This window comes from Boleophthalmus pectinirostris, unplaced genomic scaffold, assembly GCF_026225935.1.
Source record: "Boleophthalmus pectinirostris isolate CB_2022bp ecotype Guang Dong unplaced genomic scaffold, ASM2622593v1 HiC_scaffold_1, whole genome shotgun sequence".
Taxonomy (NCBI): domain Eukaryota; kingdom Metazoa; phylum Chordata; class Actinopteri; order Gobiiformes; family Gobiidae; genus Boleophthalmus; species Boleophthalmus pectinirostris.
This window is the reverse complement of record NW_026570970.1, coordinates 16,797,314-16,824,514: the sequence shown is the minus strand read 5'-3', so window position 1 is coordinate 16,824,514 and position 27,201 is coordinate 16,797,314. Positions and strand designations below refer to the sequence as shown.

At 38.0% G+C, this 27,201-nt stretch overlaps 2 protein-coding genes across 2 annotated transcripts; one reads left to right on the top strand and one right to left on the bottom strand.

The window, feature by feature from the left end:
- Positions 1 to 762: 762 nt before the first annotated feature.
- klhl6 (kelch-like family member 6) lies at positions 763 to 11,693 on the bottom strand. Its single transcript, XM_020931875.2, has 7 exons — positions 11,288 to 11,693; positions 8,242 to 8,407; positions 5,325 to 5,774; positions 4,075 to 4,312; positions 3,180 to 3,382; positions 1,767 to 1,980; positions 763 to 1,189 (listed from the first exon to the last, which is right to left on the bottom strand). Exons 1-7 carry the CDS (start codon positions 11,548 to 11,550, stop codon positions 885 to 887), a joined length of 1,839 nt encoding a protein of 612 aa, XP_020787534.1. The 5' UTR covers positions 11,551 to 11,693; the 3' UTR covers positions 763 to 884.
- Positions 11,694 to 11,876: 183 nt separating this feature from the next.
- LOC110166588 (immunoglobulin superfamily member 3-like) lies at positions 11,877 to 23,181 on the top strand. Its single transcript, XM_020931856.2, is given in 11 exon segments — positions 11,877 to 12,750; positions 13,291 to 13,680; positions 14,593 to 15,006; positions 15,799 to 16,203; positions 16,925 to 16,959; positions 16,961 to 17,291; positions 17,415 to 17,789; positions 17,871 to 18,278; positions 18,405 to 18,818; positions 19,675 to 20,070; positions 22,781 to 23,181. Coding segments are annotated over 11 exon segments (3,423 nt in total). The 5' UTR covers positions 11,877 to 12,677; the 3' UTR covers positions 22,963 to 23,181.
- The last annotated feature ends 4,020 nt before the right edge of the window (positions 23,182 to 27,201 follow it).

The window sequence follows — 27,201 nt, the reverse complement described above, 5'->3', positions numbered from 1 at the left end:
ATTTAGTCAGTTTACTACACACCTGCACACAGACAAACATGCACACACGCACACACAGCCAGCACAATAATGATGGAGCAGCACAATAAATAATCAACTTTACCAGTCATGAAAAGTCACCTGTGTGATTCTGAGGTGTTCTTGTGCTGCATTGCTTCACACTGATCTGGATGAGTCATATTCTTTAGTCTTGTCTTTCGTCTCCTTTATATCATCCTATTCCTATCAAATACATGACTCACTCTGGTTTTCTTTTTATAACATTTCATAAGTCACCTGAATGTTGCAGGTGCTTGTATTTACATACACTAACTTTTATTCTTACTTCATGAGTAAGTCTGTGTTTTGTGCATGTCCTAGTTTTGAGGCATCTTTATGTTCCTCTGGATTAGGGTGTGTATCTCCATCTTCTTCTGTTGCAGGAACATTATTAAGCTCTTCGTGTTGTAACTTATGTCGCTTGTTTGTTTCTATGGCTGTCATTGCTCTGCCTGGAATGTTCCACAGTATGACATTAAACATTCATTCAATTTCAGGTGGTTTTATAGCTCAAAAATACCTAGAAAAACAGGTATTCGGACTGTGAGCGGGGTTGCCTCTCCGCAGATCTGACCTGAAACTTGGTCTGGTTTGGTCTCCATGAAAATAAAAATATTTAATACCATACTCGATAACATCTCCAAGGAAAAGAAGATTTGATGGACCCTTCACCAGAAAAGTTACACAATGCACCTTTAACATAACACTTGACAACAACAGACATAGATTTTCCAAACATTTTTTCAAACTTTATTGACCTGTATGTTGTAGGATAATGAGCCAGCACAATGAAAAATCCTTTTTTACCAGTTATATAAAGTCAAGTATGTGGTTCTGATTAGTGTTCATGTCTGGTTCCCTGCAGGAGGCTGGGATATCTTGTGTATATGAGTGTAGGACTTCATTAGGGTGACGCTGCCGTGATGAGACACTCCCATGGGTAAGACGCATTCCTCCGTGAGCTGTCCTTTGCCCACGTCCCAGCACATCACCGCGGAGATGACTTGGTTCTTGTTATCCCTCCCCCCGGTGATGAAGATCTTGTTGTTGCAGGCGGCGATGGCACAGCTCGCCCGCTCCCCCAGACGAGTGACCAGGGACCAGGAGTCTGACCTGGGGGAGTAGCAGTACATCGCATGCATTGCTCCTCCTGGGGATAGAAAAAGAGGTTAAAGTGTTTATATTACACTGTTTTCTGAGCTATGATATAATGTTGTTTCCTCATCAAAAACATACCCGGAGACAAGCATTTACTTGTTTAACACATAAACTCTTAAAACTATTTAAGACTAACTATTAACTATTATTTAACTATTAATGATATTAACTTTTATTTAACTATTAATGATTAACTATTATTAGGATAATTTCTCCCCTGAAATCTCTTGAAAGCTACCGTTTCATGAGCTGAGCATTTTGAGCTGTAGTTCAGATGTAGACAGACTAATATTAAATGATTACTCGAACATGTGTGAATAAAACAAAAACACAGCTCCAGGTATGTTTTTGAGGAGGTAACAACATTATAAAACAGCTTAAAGCACACAAAAGTAAATCTTGTTTAATATAGGTCCTTTAAATACAGTCTGGTTTGAGTGGTTGCTGGATTTGTGTGTTTAACATGTGTGAATGAAACTAAACAAAACTCCAGGTATGTTTGTGATGACGATACAACATTATAACAGAGAAAATAGCATAATATGGGCCCTGGGATGTTTTGTTCTTACCCACTACATAGATGCAGTCCTTGAATGTGACAGCGTTAGTGCACTTAGTTTCCACTGGTATGGGAGCCCGTGTCTCCCAGGTGTCCGTCCCAGGTTCCCAGCACTGGACCTTATCTGTAGCCAGTTTTCCATTGGGACCTCCTCCGATTACATAAATCCAGTGATCAAAACTGGCAGCAGCAAAAGAGCTCACCCCTTCAGCAAGAGGTGTCACCTGTTGGATACCATGAGCATTAAATTATGTTCTAACACAAATATGCACTGGCCACTTTATTAGGTACTTCTACAGTAAAAGTAAATAAATCTTTGAGAGGGAGCGCATGGGGCTATATATTCACCATTGTTAGAAGAAATAACCAAACTTATCATGATCCACAAATATTGAATCATTATTTGTTGATTGGGTCCTCAAACTTTAATCTTATGAATCATAAAGGTGCACTGCATAACATTTTTAGTGGAGGGTCCGCCACCTGCTTGTCTCCATGGAAAAGTTATTGCTTCGTCTAGAATGTTCCACTGTATCAATTAATAATCTATCAAGAGGTTACAGTATTAGACTACATTACAGTTCAGGTCTGTGGAGAATTGCCCCTATTCACAGAAGGAATTATTCTATTTTTGTGCAATAGAAACATCTGTAATGAATAAATGCTAGAGGGATATGTTTAATCAATCATACCATGGAACATTCCAGGCAAAGCAATAATATCTCCATGGAGACAAGCATGTAGCAGGATGTCCACCAGTAAAGTTGCACCTTAAAGATTTAAAGCCTTCATGTCTATGGAGTTGAATAATTCAATTCAATTCAAATTCAGTTCAAAACGTTTATTGTCAGTTTTCATATGAAACATATGAAGAATTGAAATTGTGTTCCTCCCTCCCAATCTTCTAAATAAATAATAATAATAAATGGAAAAGTCCAAGTGTGTGTGTGGGTGGGGGGGGCATGCAGATTCCTAGCTTCCTGGTCGCCTGGTGGTTAGAGAGGGGAGAGAGTTCAGCGTGATCGGAGGTGAGGCAGCATCCTGTCTTCTGAGCTGAACAGACTGTGTGCGCAGTGACTTGCATCACTCACAAGGAAAGTTTTTTTCAAATGACAGAGAAGACACTGACTTTTCTGTTTTTCTTTGTGAATATGACCAGTAATCGCAGAGATACTGTATTAACCAGAAACCAGAAATGCTTTTTAGGCAGTTAAGATTTCTGACCTATCCTCTAGATCAAGGAATGTCAGGAATCTTGTGGTGTAATGTCATATGAACTATTTTTATCTACTGATCTGAAATATCTTTCATGCCTGTGCTTTTGTGTGCTCTTTGTTATTAGACAGGTTTAAAAGTGATCGTGTTAGAAGTACCTAATTATGTGGCCAGTCTAGGTTTTGTTTACTATCTATATTATATGTACCGGTGTCCAGCGATTATGAAAGGGGTCATAGGCTTCGACACTAGAAAGTCTTTGGTTTCCATCAAAGCCCCCGATCACATAGACTTTGCCCTGGTGGACGGCCATCTTGTGCCTCCAGCGAGCTATTGACAGTGACTCAATCTGTATCCACTTGTCCAGGGCTCCGTTGTATTTCCAAACGTCATTCTGTGTCTCCTTGCCCCCTAAAGAAAAAAAAAAGAATTGAAAACCACTATTTCCTCCGAAACAATGATGTGATGATAGCTCACAAGGCAGACAAATTTAAAAAAGCCCTTGGTGAACTTTCTGTGCACATGTGTATGAGTAAACAGAAACTTAGGTGTCAGTTCCTCTGAAGGGAAACACGTTAAACCACACATCTACAAGACTGAGCATGCTCCTGATGTTTTGATAGGGCCAATACTGTACTGGTCTGGCAAAGCAACATAACAAATAACTGTTTGGACAAGACAATACATGTCTAAACTTTTTTTCATTGTAGAGATTTTGGGCGTGTCTCGCGTGAGCTTATAATTGTCACTGTAATAATAATAATAATTCTTCATCCGTGTTTTTGACAGTAACTCAAAGACCCTTCACAGTAAAGTAACACAGATAAAAGGACAGGACAAACAAAACGAGTAGTAAGGAAGCTTTCATGTGTGGGGGTTATAGGTCTTGAGGAGTTTTGAGCTGTTTTTCGTGGGTATTTAGTGAGTCTGAGTTTCTGATGTGGAGGGGGAGAGATTTGATATTGAGACTGATATTATTTTAAATTCAAAACGATGCATCTTCCTAACAAAGAGCTCTCCTGGCTTTGTTTATTATACAAATACTCTGAAGTTTTGGACAGGTAGCTAGAGTCAAATGTTGTTTTTATGTTATTTTTTCTCACCTGAAATGTAAACTTCATTGCGAAACGTGGCGCAGGCAAACTCCACCCATTTCTTGTTATGGGTCTCGTCCTCCAGCTCAGTGAAGGGGAGCCGTGCCACCTCGAGCCGACTGCGCCTCAGCGGGTCCAGGCAGGTTACCGTGGAGATGAAGCGCTCATCTTTAGTGCAGCCCCCGATGATCAGGAAGACCTCGGACAAGAAGTGAGAGACACGCGGTTTGGTCCTCTCACACACCACCTGTGAACAAGACGGATTAAGGTTTTCTTTTAACGCGTGATAAACTGTAACAATGGTGGGTGCATTTGCTGCATTGGTGTCGGCAACGAGAGAGAGAGAGACATTTTTGTTCTCAAAATGTGCTGGAAGATGAAATGGAGTGAGGTCAATATAGTATTATTATAAGTACTGTTATTAATATTATGCATGTAATATATGTCATATGAGCAATGTTTTTAGTGTTTTGCAAAAGTAAACGTTCCTAAAAATAATCTAAATACTACTCTGATTAGATTGTTTCCAAAGTAATTTGATCACTGATAAGTTACTCAGGAACCAGTAGCTCAGGAACAACCTTCTAAAAAGCATGAATTCTTCACACTAATGACACTTATAGAGCTTAATGTGAAGCAGAGATGATGCATAGTCCTCCATGACCAATATTTGTGTTATTTTGGTTCACATCCGATTGCCTCTGACACCAGAAGAGGACATCCTGTGCTGCTGTTTATCTTCTTAATGCCACTGTTACTAAACTAAAAACTAAAAATGACTAGACCAAGTGGCTGTAATCTAATTACTCAGTTTTCAATTGTAACTACATTAAATATATGAATGAGTTACTAAAAGTCATCTGATAACAGTAATCCCCTTCTTTGTAACTTGTTACACTGAATATGAAGACAAGGTTAAAGCATCATCTGCATTAACTGGTGCAATTTCATTCAGATTTTTTTTTTTTCAAAATCTTCTCACTCCTTTTTAAGCAAGTATCTGTTTTGTGTCGAGTCACACCCATAAAGGGAGTGTGTGTGTGTAAAGATACATCCGTTTCCCTCTATAAGAACAGATTATTTCAGTCAGTGATGTATTGCATACGTTTTAATCATTTCTCACAGCTAGATTACCAGAGCAGAATTCACCTGATTAATTATCAATAAAAAGTGATCAAGGAAAGTAAAGGTTGAAACTGTGTCCCTCACATAACAAACAAAATGACAGTAACATGAGAGAGTGTGTTTGTTTTACTGACCTCTCTGCCTGACAGGTGGAAGTTGCGTGCTTCTTGCAGGAGTGGGAATGCATCCGTACACTGCCTTATGAGCTCATCGGACTCCACATTGTTCACAAAGTACGCCGGCTCCAACAGCGGCAGCCGCACTCGGGCCAGTAACCTCCCCAACAGAGGACTGCGCTCACTGGGCTCGGCTCTCACCCAGCGCATCACAGCTTCAAAAACTAGCTCCTCAAAGGTAACGCTCAGCTCGTCGCTTTGCAGGACAGTTTCTAAAGAGTCTGCAGGCAGCTCCAGGAAGTCTGTTAGAGCCACCACCTTAGTGAAGTTGGAGATGATGAAGTTCTGGGCTGTAGTTTTCAGGGAGGGGATGCCGTGACTCTCGGCCAGGTTCAGAATGCCAACGCAGCTCTCCAGATGTAAAGACTTGCTCAAAAAAACAGAACACGCCTCAACCACACGCAGGAACTAGAATGAAGAGAAAAAACAAAATTACACACTGAAAAATTATGTTATAATACCTTCAAATTGTACAGTAATGCCTTCTAGACCTGTCACAATAACAAATTTTGAAATATGATACATGATAGATAAAAAATAATACTGAACACCACTGACGCCATAACAAGAAAGCAGGATTATCATTAGAAAACACTTAATAACAAAATGAACCAATAATTATCCTTAGATATAACTAAAATCTTACATTATTATTACATAAAAATAGCATAAACTTCCTGACTATTGCAAAGAAAATGTATAAACGATAAATACTGATGCCCAAAATATATCGTTCCAGCTTTTATATATCGAAAAATAAGTCAAGTAAGAGTAATTATCATGAATGCCTGCTTTTATAAGTATTTTTGAGCTATAAAAACACCTGTAATTGAATAAATGTAAGGTCGAACTGTTTAATGTCATACAGTGGAACATTTCAGGCAGAGCAATGACATTTCTATGGAAACAAGCAGGTGATGGACCCCCGAATCAAAAGGTTACACACAGTTAAATAAATAAAATGTATATGCATGTATTTTTGTTAGTTTTCTAAATCTTTGCTGTTTAAAAATGGTTTTCTTTTCTTAACACCCTCTGCATAAACACGAGTATCAACGTGTCAGTTTTATTTTCGTTTTAGCTGATTGTATTATCATTTCTTCTTTTTTTTATTTCAACTGTTTACAAGAATAGATTATTATGAAGAGAATTATTCTGGTGTGACAGCTTGAGCGCTCCTGTAGATGTCATTACAGCACAAACACCTGCTCGCTGGGTTGTGCAGCTGTGAAGTTATTTCGGATGCATATGGAAAACTAACCCGGAGTGTAAACATGTTTGCACTTTCACTTCTCTTCATGAGGCGGTCATTTGTTTAAATCAGAAAATCTCAATTTCTAAGAATAAACCAGAAATGTACCCAGTGACTCATTTTTCCTATTAAGATTACTTTTGCCGATAAACTAAAAGCAGAATTTTGTCGGTCCTGGTACATCATATGACTGTGAATTTGTCTTTTTTTATTTGAACGTTTTTTTTTTACCAGTATAGTCTGCACAGGCATAGGGAAAATATGCAAACTCCACACAAAAACGCCCTGCACCGTCCAAGAATTGAACACAGGATGTTCTTGTTGTGAGCATTTTAACAGCTTTCCTATCCCCGCCAATCCACTTTTTTTTTTCTATAGCACATTTCATAAACATAAATAAAATAAAAGTTTCCTAGATGCTGCACATAGAGAAATAAAAAAATCTGCAATTTAATACAATAAAACAATATGAATAAATAAAATAAATAAAACAAAATAATAAAACATATTATAACAATAAAATAATGAAAGACAACACAGGACCTATTTTACAGTATTTTCTGATTTATGTTATGTTATAATGTTTCCTCATCTAAAATATACCTGGAGTTGTATTTTGTTTCATTCACACAAACCATGCATATTTAGGCCAAGTTCTCTCAAACAGCAAACACTCCACCTTGTGATGTCATGCGGTAATACAGGAAGTGCTTTTAAACTCCATACACCTTCACTCGAATCAATTAGATCAGTGTTTCCCAAACTTTTTTTTATGGCGACCCATATTTTAAAAGTCACAAACCTTCGAGACTGAAGTCAATAGACATTTTTTCAGTGCTAACAACACTCGTACCAGTTTAATTTCCTCGCTTTCCTGACGTGCAGTGACCTTTGCTGATTTATCACCCTTCTTTTTGGACAACCAAGCAAACATTTCTCACCTCGTTCAGGGTACACAGATAGGATTTGCTGACTTACTCGCTCTGTCATGTGTCAGAACTGTATATTGCAGACCTACATGCAGATCGTGACAAGGCAACCCAAAAAAAAATCTCTTGTGACCCACCTGAAGGTTGTGATCCAGTCTTTGGGAAACAATGATTTAGATCATGTCTGTCCTAGAAGTGCCAATCTCAGCTGAAGAAAAGATAAAACGTAGCTGTTAACTTGAAAACTACCACTACATGACATCATAAGGTGGAATAGAGCATTTAGAGATGTAGCAAAACTCAAACTCAAGAGCTGGAGGATGTGTCTGGGGTGAAGGAAGTGTGGGAGTCCCTGCTTAAACTGCTGCCCCCGCGACCTGGCCCCGGATAAGCGGAAGAAAATGGATGGATTGATGGAGATGTAGCATTACTCAAACACGTGTGAATGAAACAAAACACAGCTCCAGGTATTTTTTTGAGAGCGTAACAACATTACAACATGCCTTCAAGCTCACAAGAATCAATTTAGTGTAATATAGGACCATTCAAAGACAAAGAGTAAGAGCAGGTCTTGAGAAGAGACTTAAAACACTCCACCGTGGGGGCTGTTTGGTTACATAGAAGGCCCTGGCCCCCGGTGGTTTTAAGTCTCGTCTTGGGCCTTTAACACGATACATATTTCTGCATCTCTCACCTGAAACTGACTGGCTGCTTCTACAATCCTCTCCACATTCGATTCTGTGAGAAGAGCCCGGCCTGTGTAAGTGTAGTCCAGTAGAATCCTCATGGTGGCGCTGTCCAGTCCTTTCATTTCTACTCGCTCTTCATGACTCTCCCTCAGGCCACTGCAGAACATCGCCCTGTAAGAAAACACAACATTTACAACAGTTAATTAATGTATTAAAGGAATCTCGGCTTGTCACAACAAATACTAATACTACTAAAACACTATATCAACTTCAATATATGTTAGATGGAACCATACTTTTCGGGGGTCCGTATTCGTCATTGGGACTTTTTCTTTGTACTAATGGGGGAATTTTGGTTATTTTTTCTGTATTACAATGAGATTTAATTTGAGTCACTGAGTCAAAGTCATTATGGATACAAACTAACTGAAGCGTAGCATTCTGTTAACTACCGGTATTACGTCGCATATTTTTAAACAGTTTTGTTCGTTTCCAAAGCTGTTCTAGGGATAATTCTGCTTTACGGTTTAGTTTCAGTATTATTGTTTATCTATATTTCTTCAGCAATATATCACACTTCAAAATGTGTTACCGTGACAGGCCTAAAAGGATCACCGTGAAACGTTTCCCCATGAAGTACCAATGGGACAATTGACAATAATATAATTTATCATGATGAAAAGCGTTGGCAATAATCATTCGTGAGACATTTTATATAATCGTGACAATCGCCAACAAATAAATCGTCATTTTATCACCAGAAAGTAGCTGAAAAAAGCTGCTTATCCATGATGTTTTCTTCTAGATCATTGTTGTTTTCACTCATAACAAAGTCCAATTCAATAACCGTTGTTTAAATATGGAACTTATTTATAAAATTAAAAGTATAATTAATCACGTGCATAACACTGATTCATATTGACCATGATAATTGTGATATCAAATTTGAATATTGTACCAGACCTACAGTAAAAATGCTGCACTGTATGGCAAACTCTTCTATTTCCATGGAAACAAGTAGTATTTTTTCTTATTTTATTTATTTGTAAAGGAGCAGCACATATTAATGAATATTTAAAATGTAACTATGTAAAGATTATAGTTAAAGTGCAATTTCCATCTTCAGTCCCTCAGCAGGTTGATGTCAAATAATCTACAGGAATCTACAAAAGTACATAAGTAACACCAGCAGCACACTCACTATTCAGTCGCTACACATACAATTCATTTCAGACAGTTTGTTTGAAGTCCAAAGTTAAACCAAGTTTTCTGATGGAGGGTCCTTCACCTGCTCGTCCTCATGGAGATGTTACTTCTTTGTCTTGAATGTTTCATGGTAGATTAGACTATCTCAAGGAAAACAACTTTTGGCAACATTACAGGTCAGATCTGTGGAGATGCCACCCTATTCACATAGAGAATTATTGTGTTTTTGATCAATTGAAACACCCATAATGAATCAGTGCTAGATAGATGTGTTTAATGTCATCCCATGGAATAAGGCTGCTCGATTATGGAAAAAATCATTATCACGATTATTTTGGTCAATATTGAAATCACAATTATTCAAACTATTATTTTTTAATTACACAATGCATTTATTCTGCATTTCTCTCGAAAAAAAAACAACAAACAAAATAAAACAAAACACTTTGTTATTGATAATTTACGCAAAACTTTCAAATTGAAAATAAATATAGGCTACAAATCTGTACCTTAAAGCAGTTTTGAGATTTATAAAACATAAAATGAATAAAGTATAGTTTGAACAAGAAATAAGGCATAGAAAAACATAAATGTATCCAAAATAAACTATATCTCTACTGTTCTACAATCTCTACATAAAATAAATATACTTATCTTTGTTAAGCTTTAAATCGTTTCAATTCAATTAGATGAGTTTGGAGATCATTTGACACACAAATTGAAATTGCGATCAAAATTTGATTAATTTAATTGCACGGCCTTACCATGGAACATTCCAGGCAAAGCAATAACATCTCCATGGAGACAAGCAGGTGAAGTTCCACCAGAAAGGTTGACCTATTCATGTTTAAACATGGAGACGTATTTGATCATTGAACATCACTGTTTTAAAGCTTTAGAAAATGCTGCCAGTGTTGAGATCTGTCGTACATGAGCAGGCGCTGTGCTCCACATCTGACCTGCTCGATAAGAAAAAGAGAGCTGTCCAAAAGCACGTTTCCTAAACGGCACAGAGCAGTCACATCTAGAACCTATTCTTGTTGTCCGATATGAATTTCTTTTCACAGTCTCTGTTAGGAAATAGAGCGAGATTATTAAAAACTTTGTATACTAAAACTAAATCTGCATATTTAACTGTGTTGTCCCAATTAAGAAATGTGTTTGTTGTTTGATTATTTCTTCCGTCATATAAGAAATAAACTAACGATAAACTCTGCAATTATGTCGTATTATGTCGTATGTATAAATTACGGCATTACCAGTTGGATTCTGACAAGGAAAACTACTCTTATATTAGCTTTTTAACCAATAATATAAAAATAAAATACCTGTAATTGAACAAATGCAAAATAGATAGTTTAAAGTCATAGTGTGGAACATTCCGGGCAAAGCAAAAATATCCCGATGGAGACAAGCAGGTAATGGATCCCCTCAAATGTTTACAGTACTATGATATAATGATTGCACCTGAAAATTACATGATATGAATAGTATTTTAAAGGGCCCAGTTTTACACTATTTTCTGATCTGCGTTATAATGTTGTTTCCTCATCACAAACAAACCCAGAGTTGTGTTTTGTTTCATTTCATTCACACATGTTTAACACTCAAGCACTGCATATTTGTCATGTTTTCATACACCTTCAGTAGAATCATTTGGATAATTTCAGCCCTGGAATTGCAGATTTCTACTGAACTTAATTCTAACTTTACTCAAGCATGCGTGAATGAAACAAAAACACAACTCTGGGCATGTTTTTGAGGAGGTAATAGCATTATAACATGGCTTTTATCTCAAAGGAGTCAATTTTGTGTAATATAGGACCTTTAAATGTCTTACTGTACCTGAAATAGTGACTGGCAGCGGCGAGAATGGCTCTGTGACACGGGAAGTCCTCTCCCTGCACACTCAGTATCACATCGGTCAGCTCCCTGTTCACTCGTAGGTTTTCCATTCCTTTCTGTAGCTCCATGGGTAAACCAGCATCCTCCCAGCACAAGTCAGTGGTACCAGCAACTGTCTGTCCATCTCCTTTTGGACAGCTTTCACCTCCAGACTCGGCACATACGGCGGGGGTATCTGTGGTTGTCTCCAAAGTTTCACTCATCACTGTTACTGCTGCTGTAAAACTGTAAGAAATGGTAAGGGTTAGGCGTTACGCTGGGCTGAGCTGCAAATTCTAAATGTCAAAAAATAGCTCCGTGGTCGGCATCATGGCAGTGTGGTTTTTGATAATGTTGATTTGTTTTTTCCTGTTATCATCAGACTTCCTACTTTTGCTACAGGGGAACTTGAAGCAGCACAGCAAGTTGATACTTCCTCTTCTGGTGACTGCAACAATAAGTTCCGAAGGTTATAATTTAGTTTTGCTTGTTAAGTTGTTTTTATTTGTGGTTTATTTGAGCAATAAATTGTTTTTTTTTTATTGTGAAAAGTAAAATTTGAGTTTTGAAATAATTACACAGGACCAATTATGTAATAGCTTTTCATTTTATCTTTTTAAAATCCACTATTTTGTAAAATATGTTTACGTTATGTGGCTTCTTGCATATATTTCTGATCCAACACATTAATTCTTTACTATTGTATTTATTTGACACTTTTATTGTTATTTTTATTTGTGATCTATTCTAAAATGTAGCCAGATGAACTACTGAGGAGTGAGTAATTATTGTATCCACTAGGGGGCACTGTTGCCTAATTTGTTTCAGTCTAATTTCTACTTTGGCACCGGCTTAAGTGATTTTTCGCTTCATTGCTCAATATTTATGCAAAACAAACAATGTATTGCAGTTAACGAAGAATTGCTGTTTTTGAGAGAATTTCAATAAAGCCTCAATAAAGCGTCAATAAAGTTGTGCATGCGCCACTTCAAAAACTTCTAAACTTCTAAAAAGAGGAGGGAGTCATTTCAACCATGTTATTTTTAGACTTTTACCTGTCCGTGGCAAAGAACTCACATCCCAGAAGCTGCACATCGCGATTTTTACTCACGTAGTCAACCTGGATGGATTGCGCCAAAAGTGCAGCAGCGACGCGCGCATTAATATAAAGTTCAACGACTACAATCAAGTGCAAGTATGATATGGAGGAAATACACGGGGCTTCCTCTACCGTGCGCCGACAGGAAACTGGAGCGGTATATATGAAGTATCTGAAGCGTGATTTTCAGATGGAGGCTGCGTAACGAGCTCGTTGTGGTCGTAATTTTATGGCCCGTACAAAGCGTCCAGAATGAGGTGCTCTCCAAGGTCTCTGTGGGGCCAGACACTGCGTTGCCTCTGTCTGACTCTACTGTTTGACTGTGGTAAGTAGATTCAACACATTTGCATAGAAATATTATGTTACATTTATTTTTCTCTTAACTTTTGCATTATTACTTTGTCTTGAATGTTCCACAGTATGACATTAAACTGCTTTCCTTTAGATTTATTCGATTACAGGTTTTATAGTTCAAAAATACCTAGAAAAACTCTTACTCTGGCTGTTAGTGGGGTCGCCTCTCCACAGATCTGACCTGTAACTTGGTCTGGTTTGGTCTCCATGAAGGTAGAAAGGTTTAATGCCATACTGTGAAACATTCCAGACAAAGCAATAACATCTCCATGAAGAAAAGCATTTGACGGACCCTCCACCATAAGATTTAAACAATGCACCTTTAACTTTTGCACATAGAAAAAAGTCACAAGAAATGTAGAAATATACTTAAACATGCACTGCGTAACTTTTCTGGTTGACAGTACTGAAGTATACTTCTTCTTTTACTTTTGTACTTCATTACCTTCCATTACTGCGATACAGTAACCACATATGACAAATAAACTAACTGTAGCGTCTGTACTTGCAGTGCTCGGCTCAGGAGGGTACATAGTGGTCACAGAGGCTCAGGCCGGGCCCTTGTACCGTGTGGAGGGCTCCGAGCTCTCCATCTCCTGCAGTGTGACCGGTTTACCTCCACTCCCCGACGGCAGAAATGACTTTGAATTTCGAGTCAAGAAGCCTGCAAAACCAGATTTTGAATTGAATATCATAAGCACCAACGATGAATATTTCCCCTTTTCACTCTATGGAGATCGTGTGAGGTCTGGAGAGATCGCAGTGATACATAAGGACCCAAACTCAGTGGTTTTTAAAATTCTACATCTTCAGAAGGCAGATGAAGGGGAATATGACTGCTCTGTTGTCAACACCAGAAGCACGTACAATGGGATATACAGTGCACTGACTACAGTTAAAGGTAAGTTTTGTCATTTCCAGATGAGATGCAAAAGTTTAATTAAGGTTTGTACAGCTTCGCTCCAAAAGTGAAAGACACAGGACAACATTCATACCATTCTCCACTTACATAATAAATAACCCTGCGTCCTGTCAGTCATTATTTCTCCTTATGACCTCTTGTATATAGCTGAAATATATTTCTATTACTATATTCCTATTTATTTTTTACTTACGGGGTGTGCAGAAATATCGAAATATTGATATATCGTATCGTTTAATATGATGATACAGTATCGATATCATGGGATGCTGTATTGATATATCGAGTATTTTGTGATATATTTTACTAAATTATTTTGTTACAGCGCTACAGTTTTGTTGCTTGTTCAGAGGAAGAAAATGCAACACAACACATTGACCTTTTCACTGTTTTGATTATTAAAATGGGCGTGTTTCATATTCACTTTGCACAAGAAGTGGTTTAACAAAACTTTTAATAGTAACTTTTAGTATCACATTTAACCTTTTTTTTTTTTTATATTAAACCGTATTGGATCGATTTGAAACATATTGTATCGAACCGAAAGTGCACTGTATCGAGATATGTATTTTACTTCTTAATGATACCCAGCCCTAACATATATACATTTATATAATTATGCCTTATTTGACACCAGTCTCTTTCTATTTGTGCTATTTCATTATAGCCAATACAATAATGGTAAGATTATTGAGTTAAAAATGTATTATTTAGACTTACTTTGGGACATGTGATCATTCATTGCATTGGAAGTGGTACATTTTCTAGGTTTTTCTAGTTGTATTTTTAGTGACTACAAAAATGACAGCTACTCCTCCTCAGTACCATAAATAAATACACAAGTTTGCGTTCCTATTTATAATATCACCTTTTATTTTTTTCTTTCTGTAGTGATTGACAACTCTTTAAGCATCTCATCATCATCTCCTGCTTCCATGGCTCAAACAGAGGGAGACAGTTTGGAGCTGACCTGTGAAGCATCCACCAACACCATCCAGCACACACATTTGTCAGTGGGCTTTTTCCTTCGAGAAAATACAAAAAATGCCAGTCTAGTTATGTCAATGGACAAAGATTTTGTATTGATCCCAGGGCAAGATTTTGAGCAGCGTTACAAATCAGGACTGATCAGATTGGATAAAATTGGGCAGGTGACATACAGACTTAAAATATCCCAGTTGAAGCTGTCAGATCAAGGCGCATTGTATTGTGAGGCCCAAGAGTGGATACAGGACCCCGACCAGACCTGGTACTCCATAGCAACGAAAGCGTCAACAGAAACAAGTCTCACTGTGAAAGCTAAAGGTAATGTCATTCCCTTCATTTGATATGCGTTTATTTTTCAGTCTGCATGTAACCAGTTTATACCAGATAATATGACGAAAATACTTTTAACAATGTCGATATGTCAATGGCAATCATAAAGGTGCAATGTGTAACTTTTCTGATAGAGAGTCTGTCACCTGCATGTTTCTATGGAGATGTCACTGCTCTGCCTGGAATGATTTACAGCATGACGTTAAACAGCTCTTCTTTACATTTATTCACTTCCACGTGGTTTTATATCTTAAAAATACCTAGAAATCTGATTAGTAAATAGATAAATAAATCTGTTTTTTCTCCATGATGACAGAATGCCAAACTGTGAAACATTCTAGACCGGGGTGGCCATATGCGGCCCCTTAATCTTTTTAATCCGGCCAACTGAACTTGAAAAACAATAATAATAATGATAATTTTCAGTGTTTTAAAAGTCATTTCAATAAATAGTATATGCTTTCTACATATCCCATGTTATTTTGTTTTCTTATGAGGTGGATCATGAAAAAACTCCATCTGCTTTTGGTCCGTTTAGTTTAGAACCATTCGTGGCCCATGATTCAAAAAGTTTGCCCACCCCTGTTCTAGACAAAGCAATAACATCTCCATGGAGAAAAGCATTTGACTCTCTACCCAAAAGTTACACAATGCACCTTTGATGTAAAGATGCAGATAAAAGTAATTGTGTGAAACTATATTGTGCATGACATGACAATGCTCTGTCTACAGGATGTGTGCATTTTTTTTAATTGTGGTTTTTGTTTCTCCATTTTGTAGAGATACTGCTAGACTCTGAGTCGCTGGCGGTTACCATGTCTATACCACACTCTACCCTGCAGGAGGGGCAGCGACTCTCTGTGTCCTGTGCGGTGGACTCCCAGAATCTAAAGCAGAAATTCTTCTCTCTGGCCTGGCTACGTGGAGGAGTGGAGCTGGCTCGCGTTGGCCCCACTGGAGTTTTGACTGTGGGGCCCGATTACAGCAGCCGGGAGAGAGAGGGGGAACTCCGGGCTGGAAGGATTGGGGACAGGGATTATAGTTTGATTCTTCAGCCTGTCAGGACCAGTGATCAGGGAGAGTTTGTGTGCAGAGCATGGCCTGAGGAGCGTAGCAGCACTGGTGATTTCATACAGGGTGCAGCCCAGGACTCTAAGCCCCACGCTGTCAACATCGCTCTTACAGGTTAGTGAACTAAGCCTGGACTTGTTACCTGTTTGTCTCAATGTACTTGTCTCAGAAGTAACAAAAGAATTAACAACTTCCAAGGAGACAACCAGGGAAAAGTTTAAAGGTCCTATATTACCCAAAATTGATTCTTATGAGCTTTACGCCATGTTATAAAGTGGGTACATCCTCAAAAACATACCTGGAGTTGTATTTTGTTTCATTCACACTTTTGAGTAATCCTTTATTATTTGTCTACATCTAGAATGTTCAAAATTCTCTGCTCCACCTTGTGATGGCATGATGAAGCAGCAGCTACCTTTACCTTTTGTTCAGTACACACTTCCTGTATTACCACATGACATCAAGTTGGAACAGAATGTTTTCCGTTTTATGGAAAAACTCTGACTAAATATGCAGGATTTGTGTTAAACATGTGTGAATGAAACAAAACACATCTCTTGGTCTGTTTGTGATGAGGAAACTACATTATAATATAGATCAGAAAGTAGCGTAATATGGTCCCTTCAAGCAGTACACTTTTATTTAAGTATTGTATTACTTAAAATATCTTATCACTTTATCACCATTGATGTTATTTGTTTGTCTGCAATGTACCAAAGTATGACTTAAACTTATCTATCTTTCTGAAGAGCATCAGGACATGCTTGTGTATTCATGCATGTATATAACAAGAACATGATTCAGCATAGAAACCATCTGTTTGTTGTTCTTGCAGAAAGTGGCCTCTCTGTTGAAATGGCCAGCAGTGTGCAATGTGAATGAAGGGGACAAGCTGGTTCTGTCCTGCAGAGTGTCTGGAGCCACTGGGCAGCTCTCTGTGATCTGGCAGAGAGCCGCCCAGAGTGCCCCCTTCTCCAGTCTGGTCAGCCTAGACGAGGACGGGGTCATGGCCAAAGCTGAGGGCAGTGCGGATGTAAGGGTGAAGGCACTGCGCCCGGCCTCGGACCTCTTCACTCTGGAGCTGGAGGAGGCCACACAGGCTGCTGCTGGCCGTTATCAGTGTGAGGTTTCAGAATGGAAAACCACCAACAACAAGGCCAGCAGCCAAGTGGCAACATCCAGCGTGATTGTCACTCCTCTAGGTACTGTATGTTTCTTATCTTATGAAATAACTCTGTTTGTGGAAACTGTTTGTATGGACAGAGATATTTTGGGTTACAAAATAATAAATGATGGTTGATGATTTATTTGTGCTGTTGCCACAGACAAATTTGCGAGTGTGTCTGTAATTGGCCGAAATCACATAGCTTCAGAAGGAGACAAGGTGGAGCTGATTTGTCGTGTCAGACGGTTGAAACTGCCTCGAACTTTGACCTGGAGTGTTCGCCGTGGCTCCCCGACTCCAGACAACATCCTGACGCTGTACTCCAATGGCGCCATCAGCTGGTTTGGAGATCAACATCGATACCAGCTGGAAATAGTGAACAAAAACCAACAGGATGAAATGTGGTATCACCTGATCATAAGTAGTGCCAGCAAAAAAGATGCTGGAAGCTACAAGTGCAGTGCATCTGTGGTCCTGGATAAGGCCCCAAAAAAGCTGTCTTCCTCTGAACTAGCTGTTAATGTGGTGCGCCCAGGTAATATGTTACGAAATCCCGGGAGTCCTAACTGAGTTTCTATCTATCTCACCTCGCATTGTTTATTTCTTTCTTTTACAGCAAGCGATTTAACTCTGACCGCGGCACCATCCATCAGAGCAAATATCAACGCAGATATAGAATTAAAATGTTCTGTTTCCTCAAATAGTCTTGTGTTGTCTCGTTATGCTGTCACCTGGTTTCTAGAGGACACAAGTAATAAGACAGGAGGACATAAGATGATTGTCAAATCAGACCAAAATGCCTTTGTAACATTTGAGCCTGATCTGGAGCTTAATCAGAGGAAGCGCCTCAGTGTGAGCCGCCGAGCCGAGGGCCCAGAGTTTGTTCTGAGCATTCGTAACACGCGCTCCTCAGACAGAGGAGTCTACATGTGTGAGGTGGTGCAGTGGCAGCAGGACCCCAGCCGAGAGTGGCATCAGCTCCCTCCTGTCTCCAAAAGCACACAACTCTCTGTTATTGAACCTGGTCAGTATAACACAGAAGAGACAGATCTATCTATCTATGTCTATTTATCCATCTGTCCATCCGTCTGTATGTCTATCTAATGTCACTAATTACTAAAATGTCATTGCCTGTGCTTTAATGTTGCAGCCAGTGATCTTCATTTGAATACTACCACACCTGTTTTGACTGTAGAAGAAGGAGATGATGTGGAGTTGGAGTGTAACTTGGTCTCTGCAGTGGACAGTCCGTCTGTTTTCTACAAAGTCATTTGGCTGTACTCTGAGGCCAACGAGCCCATCAGGCAAGTCCCTCTGGTGGAGCTAGATCACACAGGACTGCTGTCGTACCCTGTGGACGAGGCCGTGAGGGCTCTGCAGGGGAGGCTGCGGCTGCTCAGGCCCGCACAGACCAGCTTTAACCTGGGCATTCACAAGGCTCATGAGCAGGACAGTGGGACATACATATGCCGTGTGGAGCAGTACCAGCTGGACCGAGACGGGCAGTGGCAACAGAAGGCTTCAGATGAGACCAGTCCTATGACACTCAATGTTACTGTTACAGGTATGTGTGGGACCGAGGGCTTACACAGTGACAGGTGTGGTCAGGCTCAAATACTATTGGCTCATATATCAGCAGCAGTGCGCCGTACTGCATTATAGACAGGGGTGGGCAACATAGATAAAATGAATATCTCAATATTTTTAGAGAATCAGGATGATGCTATTCAGACAATATCATGACAATCCAAAAGCATGTCGATAATTGTATTAGTTGATGTTTTAGTATCAGATAATGTGAAATTTCCCAAAAAAGTGCAGAAATATTACTTTGCACCAGTGTTTTGAAGTTTGCAACTTTTTCACTATAAACAATATACTATACTGTACGTTGATTCTCAAATTCAGCATAATTTTCTGCTCAGCTCTAATCATTGGCCTAATTGTTTTGAATAAGCTTAGACTTAGACAAAATTTATTGATCCACAAGGGAAATTATTTGGACACAGTAGCTCACACATCACAGCATGTTATAATAACAAAGAGCAACAATATAAATGGTAATAACATATTCTAAATAAGTCACAAGAGGCTGGTGTCAAATAAGGCATAATTATACAAATGTATATGCACAAATAAACATTAAAATAAAAAAATATAATAAAACAAATATATCTCAGCTATATAGGAAAAACAGTGCAAAGATGATATAATTATTGACAGGACATAGGGTTATCTTTTACATACTGTAAGTGTAGTTGCTGTCCTGTATCTCTCACTGACTATATTTCTTTTGAGTAGTGCAACCCATAAGAATAAAAGCCAGCATTAAAGATTTAATACTCTTAAATGGGAACAATAGAAAATATATGAATAAATTAATAAAAAAAAACACTTAACGGCATCTCTTGTCTCAACAGAACGCAGTCTCCTCATTGAAAAAATTGACAAGGAGTTCAACATCAGCACTTCCCAAAGCCTCACTCTCCCCTGCCACATCATGACACAGTCCAGCCCCCTGTCACAGTTCCAGATCACATGGTTCTGGCGGAAGGATACAAACTCCGAACCACGCCCTCTTTTTACATCTTACCGTAACTCCACCTTACATTACTGGTTTGGGAAGAGTGATGAGCAGCTAAGGTTTGGCCACCCACTCACCAATCTGTTCAACTTAACCATCGTGAAGCCCAGCCCCGCAGACAGTGGGGAGTACTTTTGTGAGGTGGAGGAATGGGCACCATCTTTGTCCAATGGGTGGAGAAAAGTCGCTGTGGAGAAGTCGGGTTCTTTAACAGCAAGTGTTCAAGATGAAGGTGAGTAGATAGGGGCGAGGAAGTGCACAGTCGTGAATCAGCTTTCTATTGAGTCATTTATCCTAATCTTTTAATTCATCATTGCAGTGAGTCAAGTTTGTATCGTGGGTCAGCATTTCAAATCTCACTCGGCCCTATCTATTACAGTTTTGCACAGAATTGATATTTTACAGTGACATCGTGCTGGAGGTGTTCTACATGGATCTCTTATGAGAGAGAGAGAGATTTTATTGATCCAAAGGGAAAATCAAGTTTTGCTGTCTCAACATTTACACTGCGTCCTCTCAGTCTCCTTTGTGTCAAAGGGCTCAGTGCAGTTTAACATGAGGACTGGTCAGGTTGTGTCAGCAGATCTGTGTCAGGACATTTTGAGGAGAGGAGGAGTCAAAAGCAAAAGTGCCCTCCTCTGTGTCCTGCAGCATCACAGCAGTGTCCTGAGGGGAACCAAGTGAACACAACAGGAAAGGCCTCAGTCTTACTCCACTCTAGTGTTTTGGTTGATGCTGAAATTGACCATTTCCTCAAAGTATTTCCTCTAGAAGGTCTTCTGAAACATTTGCTGCCACATATGGTTTGGCAGCAAAGCCTGTAGCATCTCAAATGTCCATAGCTCGCGTCTTGCACTGTCTCCTTGGATACTAGAAAAACATTTCACAAGATCCACCAGTTCCTCACTTGTGTCCTCTGAACTGCACATGCTGTACTTCTTAGTTAAAATCCCATAATTTACTGTTAAAAACTGAGCTCAAAACCCAAAATATTTTGTTGCTCAGTGTGTGAGCCGGGTAGCCATGGTGGAACTTTAAGGAGTTACCATGGTGACACAATGCACACATTAGCAAACACTGTAAAAAAAAAAAAAAATTAAGATTGCCTGAAAAATCAAAAAAGAAAAAATAAATAAATAAATAAAATAAAATAAAATGCAAAATGTATTTAGGAATCTATGAATTCGATTTTTGACAAAAACGGTGAGAGATCAGCACAAATCGCCTTACCTGTTGTAGTTCCAGCTAAGTCGGTTCTTTATGGTCAGATTGTGTTAAATTAATGCAGAGATTAAAGTTTAAAAAAAAGCCTCAGACAGAGTAGAGCCTACATTTAGCATCACACCCCAGGCAATGTTGATTCTGCAAAGTATCAATACTCTGTGCTCCACAAACCTGCTTCACCAATCTTCTGTCCTTTCAACTGATGACTTTCACATCTTTGTAACTAAATAATGGATTCACGTTCTGAAGCATACATGAACATATTTTCACTTTTGTTTATTTCTGTCAGTAGAGAAGTCATTGAACTTTAAGACAATTCTGTTTCATGTGAATAGGCCAAGTAAAAATAGATATTCTACAAAAAACAGGTCAATAAATCAACAACTTGGTAAATTCGACTATAGAACTCTGAAGTCCTAATGGTCCTATATTTTGCAAAATTGACTCTTGTGAGCTTTAAGTCATATTAGAAGATTGTTACCTCTTCAAAAACATACCTAGAATAGTGTTTTGTTTCTTTATTTTAGGGTACACTTATTAACATCTAACTACCTGTATTAGCATAGTTCCAGATGGTTAATTTGTCATTAATTTGTATTTATTCAGCCTTTATTAATGTCTAATTCCCCATAAGCTTATTCTGCTATTACTTGGACATTTACAAACACTTTCCTATTAATACACTCGCTTAATAGTATGATACTGAACAATTTTTGTCAATGAATTATGATTCTAATAAGCTTTTGGTAATAAGCGTGTTGTTAAGAACTATTTGCACACGAAATGTAGTTTTTACTTATTTGCACTTAATAAATTCAGCTTACTCTTATGCATTAAAACACTCTCTATTTGGTGTTAATAGAGTCCAACTAGCCATGATTTAAGTAAGCTAAAATTATTAAGTGCAAATAAGTAAAATCTACATTTCTTGTGCAATAGTCCTTAACAACACACTTATTACCAAAAGCTTCTTAGCACCATAATTCATGCACAAAAATGGCTTTGTATCAAACTAATAAGCAGTAATAAGGAGAGTATTAATAGGAAAGTGTTTGTTAATGTTTAATAGCAGAGTAAGCTTATGGGGAATTAGATAAATAAGGGTTCAATAAATACTAATTAATGACAAATTAACCATCTACAACTATGCAGATTTCCTTTATCATCAGTTTGTCTACGTCTCCAGCTCAAAATCCTCTATTCCACCTTGTGATGTCATGAAGCGGTAGTTTTCAAGTTAACGGCGACCTTTTACATTTAATTTAATTGACAATGGCAATTCTAGGGCTGATGTTTCTAGTGAGGGTGTGGGGAGTGTGGAGGTGGAGGTGTATGGAACAAGTTGAATCACTTCCTGAATTAGCAGATGACATCAAAAGAGCGTCTTCTGTTTGAAAGATAAACTCATACTAAATATGCAGGGTGTGTGTGTTAAATGCGTGAATGAAACAAAACAAAACCCCAGGTATGTTTTTGTCAAGGAACATTATAACATAAGATATATAAAATAAGAAAATATATAGGTAACATAGGACCTTTATACTATTCATGGGTTTCAGAATGATGATAACTTAGGTCTGTTGCTATATTGATTAACAAATCCAAATTAAAATCTTATATTATCTGAATGGGAAGTAGTCCTCTAAATGTTGCAGATAACTGAAGGTGGACTGAAGGTTGAATGCACTCAATAAGATTTTTTTGTTTTGTTTACACAGGTGGAATCTCTGAGCCTGTGTGTGACTCGCCTACCTGGATTGGAGCATTCTTTGGTGTGACGGTTTTATCTTTGCTGGTGATTCTGCTGCTGGTTCTGAGGATGTGCAGAGGCAACAATTCAGCGAAGAAGAAAGAGGAGTCATTATGGACTGAGAATCACCAACTGAACCCAAAAAACTGATTTTTACTCTGAAGAAGAAAAAAAAACCTAGGACGCATTTCAATTTTTGGTACCACTTTATACGAACTACCATCTTCCTTAGTCTTTATAAAGCATGAACATAGACTTAAAGGCACACTATGTAACTTTTTGGTTCAGAGTTCATCACCTGCTTGTTTCTGTTGTTATGTCATTGCCTGGAATATTCCACAGTATGACATTAAACCATTCTACTTTACATTTACTGAGTTACAGGTGGTTTTATAGCTCAATAATACATAGAAAAACAGGTGTTCTGACTGTGAGCGGGGGCACCTCTCCACAGATCTGACCAGTAACTTGGCTTGGTTTTGTCTCCATGACTCCATGACAATAGAAAGTTTTAATACCATACTCTGAAACATTCCAGAAAAAGCAATAACATCGCCACAGAGAAAAGTTACAGAATGCACCTTTAATAATTAAGATGGGTTGAGAGGGGTTTGGGCATTAATTAGGTAGTTACCAGAGACAGGGACTTGCAGGTCAAGACTTGGACTCGTGTCAGACTTGAATCACTATTGTTAGGACTTGAGACTTGACTTGATAAAATGGACTAAGACTTGGGGCTCGACTTGGACTTGAAGGACATTGACTTGGGACTCGACTCGGACTTGAGGCCTGTGACTTGAGAAGTAGACAGAAACACTGTAGACAGAGATAGGCAGAAGCACTTTTAAATCTGAATTATTTTGGTAATGATTCACTCTAAGATCTTGTCAAGACATTTAAAAAGGAAAAAATTGCATTTCTATAACTCTTATAAACTTTATAAATGCTCATATATATAAATATACTATCATTTTTAAGTACAAATTATCTTAAAAGTCATAAATCTAAACTATATTTGGCACTTTGGTTTAAAGATTTGAAATGACTTGAAGCTCAAAGCAGATGACTTGGACTTGACTTGGACTTATCGGCCAGTGATTCGAAACTCGACTTGCCTGTATTTGACTTGGGACTTGACTCGGACTTGAGGTCAAAGACTTGAGATTTACTTGAGACTTGCAAAACGACGACTTGGTCCCATCTCTAGTAGTTACTAACCTGAATCATTCGTAATACAGGTTTATAGATTTGTTCATTATGAATTTCATCTTTCTTTATGCTTTATTATGGTTATTAAAAGTATAGTTCATTTAAAGTCTTATCCACATTTTTATATTGTTTTTGTGTATATATATATATATATATATATATATATATATATATATATATATATATATATATATATATATATATATATATGTTTGTTAAAAAAACCAAACAAAAAATAGCCAAGCTTTAAGAGATTTTTTTGAGGATGCTCCCAGTTCTGTGACATTTTTATGTATATGTATTTTTCTAAATAAATTATTTAAAAAAAAAAAAAAAAGGTTAAATAAATGAAATAATAATAAATGAATGAATGAAGTGGTCTTGAATTGTTGAGAGGTTTACTAATGCCAATGAACATAAAATGGAAAAGGCTTTTTGGTTTAGAGCTTTTTGAAAAATCCAAAGCTTCTTAGTGTTCACGTTGGACAGTTACACAGTGAACCAGATCTCCTCTCAGGATTACCATTTCAAAGCAACACAGTGTGACAGACAGTCTCCAGTTTTATTCCGCCGATAGCGTGTCTCTAGTGTGAAAAGTCAAACAGATGCATGCGAGAGAGAAGCTGAAACCAGGAAGTGGTTTGTGAGAACACAGACAATCAGGTTAGTAAATGTGGTCATCATGTTTTTTCACATGTCGAATTTAAGCAACTTACTTTTGGCCAAATTAGGTATGTTCTCAGAGGGAGTGTGTTTTAGTTATGCAAAAAGCAGAGTAAAAGTAAAAAGTAACACAGTTTTTAAAGGGAACACAGCACGTATTTTATTATCATATCAATAAGTTTACCAAACATGTGGACTTACTGAAAATAATAAATTTCTTATTGATAAAAGTGGGTCAATAATTTACAAAGGTGAAGACTGAACCCTAGAACTTGCTCTGTTATCTATGAATTTTTTGAATTTAGAAGAAAAACTTAAGCAAACAGTTTTTCAGTTTCAGTCACTTTCACCTTTTGCTGAAAATCAAACACCTAAACAGGATCATGAACGCCCGTGTTAATCATCAATTCTTGAATTTTTTGACTTCTGACTCATCTTAAAACTTGCATGACAGTGTTTGCTAATGCGTGCGTTGCGTCACCATGGCAACATCTAAACATTCCCCCATTAGAGATACACGTAAACACCCCCAGCGTGATGTCACCGCAAAATATCAATAGAATCATTCTTAGCATTGGCCTTGGCATTTTCATTTCCTCAGCCAATTTTCAATCTGACTCTTCTTTTTCTTCTGAATCTTAGGACAACATCTATTTGCTACACTTTTCTTTGTGTGCCTGCACCGTTCCTATCAATGTTTAACACTCCATCTGCGGCGCACGACCAGAATAGAATCCATTTCCATCTCAGAACCAGGCCTAGACAATGCATGTTACACCCTGACAGAGAAAGCCTTTTGTCTCGTGCTTGTTTCCCCACTTGTGATAGAAAACTCCAGTTAAGTGTTACCCTTGCGTTACACAGAGGACCTGAGAGAGGAGATGGGGCATTTTTATATATATTTTTTTCCACACAGATGCTGCAGTAGCTTCCACTTAGCTGCATTGCTTTTAACTTTACCATCTATCCACTCCCCTGTGTTTCCATGGCGATGCCTGTCAGAGCATACAAAGAAACACTCAATACGGGAGACAAACAACAAAAGTCCAATGGCAATGCGCTGGAGATGCTCTGGCCTTCCTCCTGCCCTTGTTAACAGCTGCTATAGACTCTCATTCACAGCAGTGCACAAACTCACCAACTCAAACATTTGGATTTTAGCCCAAGTATCTAGTGTTTAATCTAATGATGCAAATATGCTCTGACGCCAGCATCTTTTCATGTCTGTCTTACAAACAAGAAGGTCAGAAACTTTCAGGGTAATTTCAAAACGCACATGTAAACCACTTCCCTCTCAGTGAAGCCAAACATCATGCTGATCTGAATAAAAAAATATTGGGTAAGTCATATGTGTTTCCGTCTAGTTCAGCCTATAGGCAAATATCAGTACTTCCTGTTCTGTCTGGTGACGTTATTACATGAACAGACGTTATTACAAAATGGGTCAGAACGGTCAAAACAATGTTGAAATTGCATGAACTTCCCTAATTTAATATTTTTACTTTTTTTTTTTACTTTTACACAAGTTTTGATCAAACTTGAAATAACTTTGTGTTATGCAAGGTCTCTAGGATACATTCAGCAGCAACAATATATAATGTTGTTTCCTCATCAAAAACAAACGTGTAGTTGTGTTTAGTTTCTTTTTTTTTTTTTTTTCATCTATTTTTCATAAATTTTTAGGTTGAGTTCTTTTCTAAAATTGAAAACGCTCTGTTCCACCCTGTGATGTCATTATGTCTTTTTTTTTTTTATTTTTTTTTTTTTTTATAATTGTGGAATATTTGTATAATTCCCAGCTCAGGAATTGTGAATCTCTACAGAATTAAAGGTAAACGATACCTGTCAGAGGTGGGACCAAGTCGTCGTTTTGCAAGTCTCAAGTAAGTCTCAAGTCTTTGACCTCAAGTCCGAGTCAAGTCCTAAGTCAAATACAGGCAAGTCCAAGTCGAGTCTCGAGTCACAGGCCCATAAGTCCAAGTCAAGTCCAAGTTGTCTGCTTTGAGCTTCAAGTCATTTCAAGATTTTTGCAATTTGTGACTTTTAAGATAAATTGTACTTTAAAAAATCATAGCATATTTACATGAGTATTTATAAAGTTTATAAGAGTTGTAGAAATGCAAATTTTTTCCTTTTTAAATGTCTTGACAAGATCTTAAAGTGAATCATTATAATAAGAATAGAAAGAATTCAGACTTAAAAGTGCTTCTCAAGTCTTCTCAAGTTACAGGCCTCAAGTCCGAGTCAAGTCCCAAGTCGCTGACCTTCAAATCCAAGTCGAGTTCCAAGTCTTAGTCCATTTTATCAAGTCAAGTCTCAAGTCCTGAAAATAGTGACTCAAGTCTGACTCGAGTCCAAGTCACGACCTGCAAGTCCCCACCTCTGGTACCTGTTGACTTGAAAACTACCGCTTCATGACATCACAAGGTGGAACAGAGCATTTTGAGTTTTGGAGATGCAGACAGACTAATAAAGCAGATTTACTCAAATGTGTGAATGAAACAAAACACAACTCTA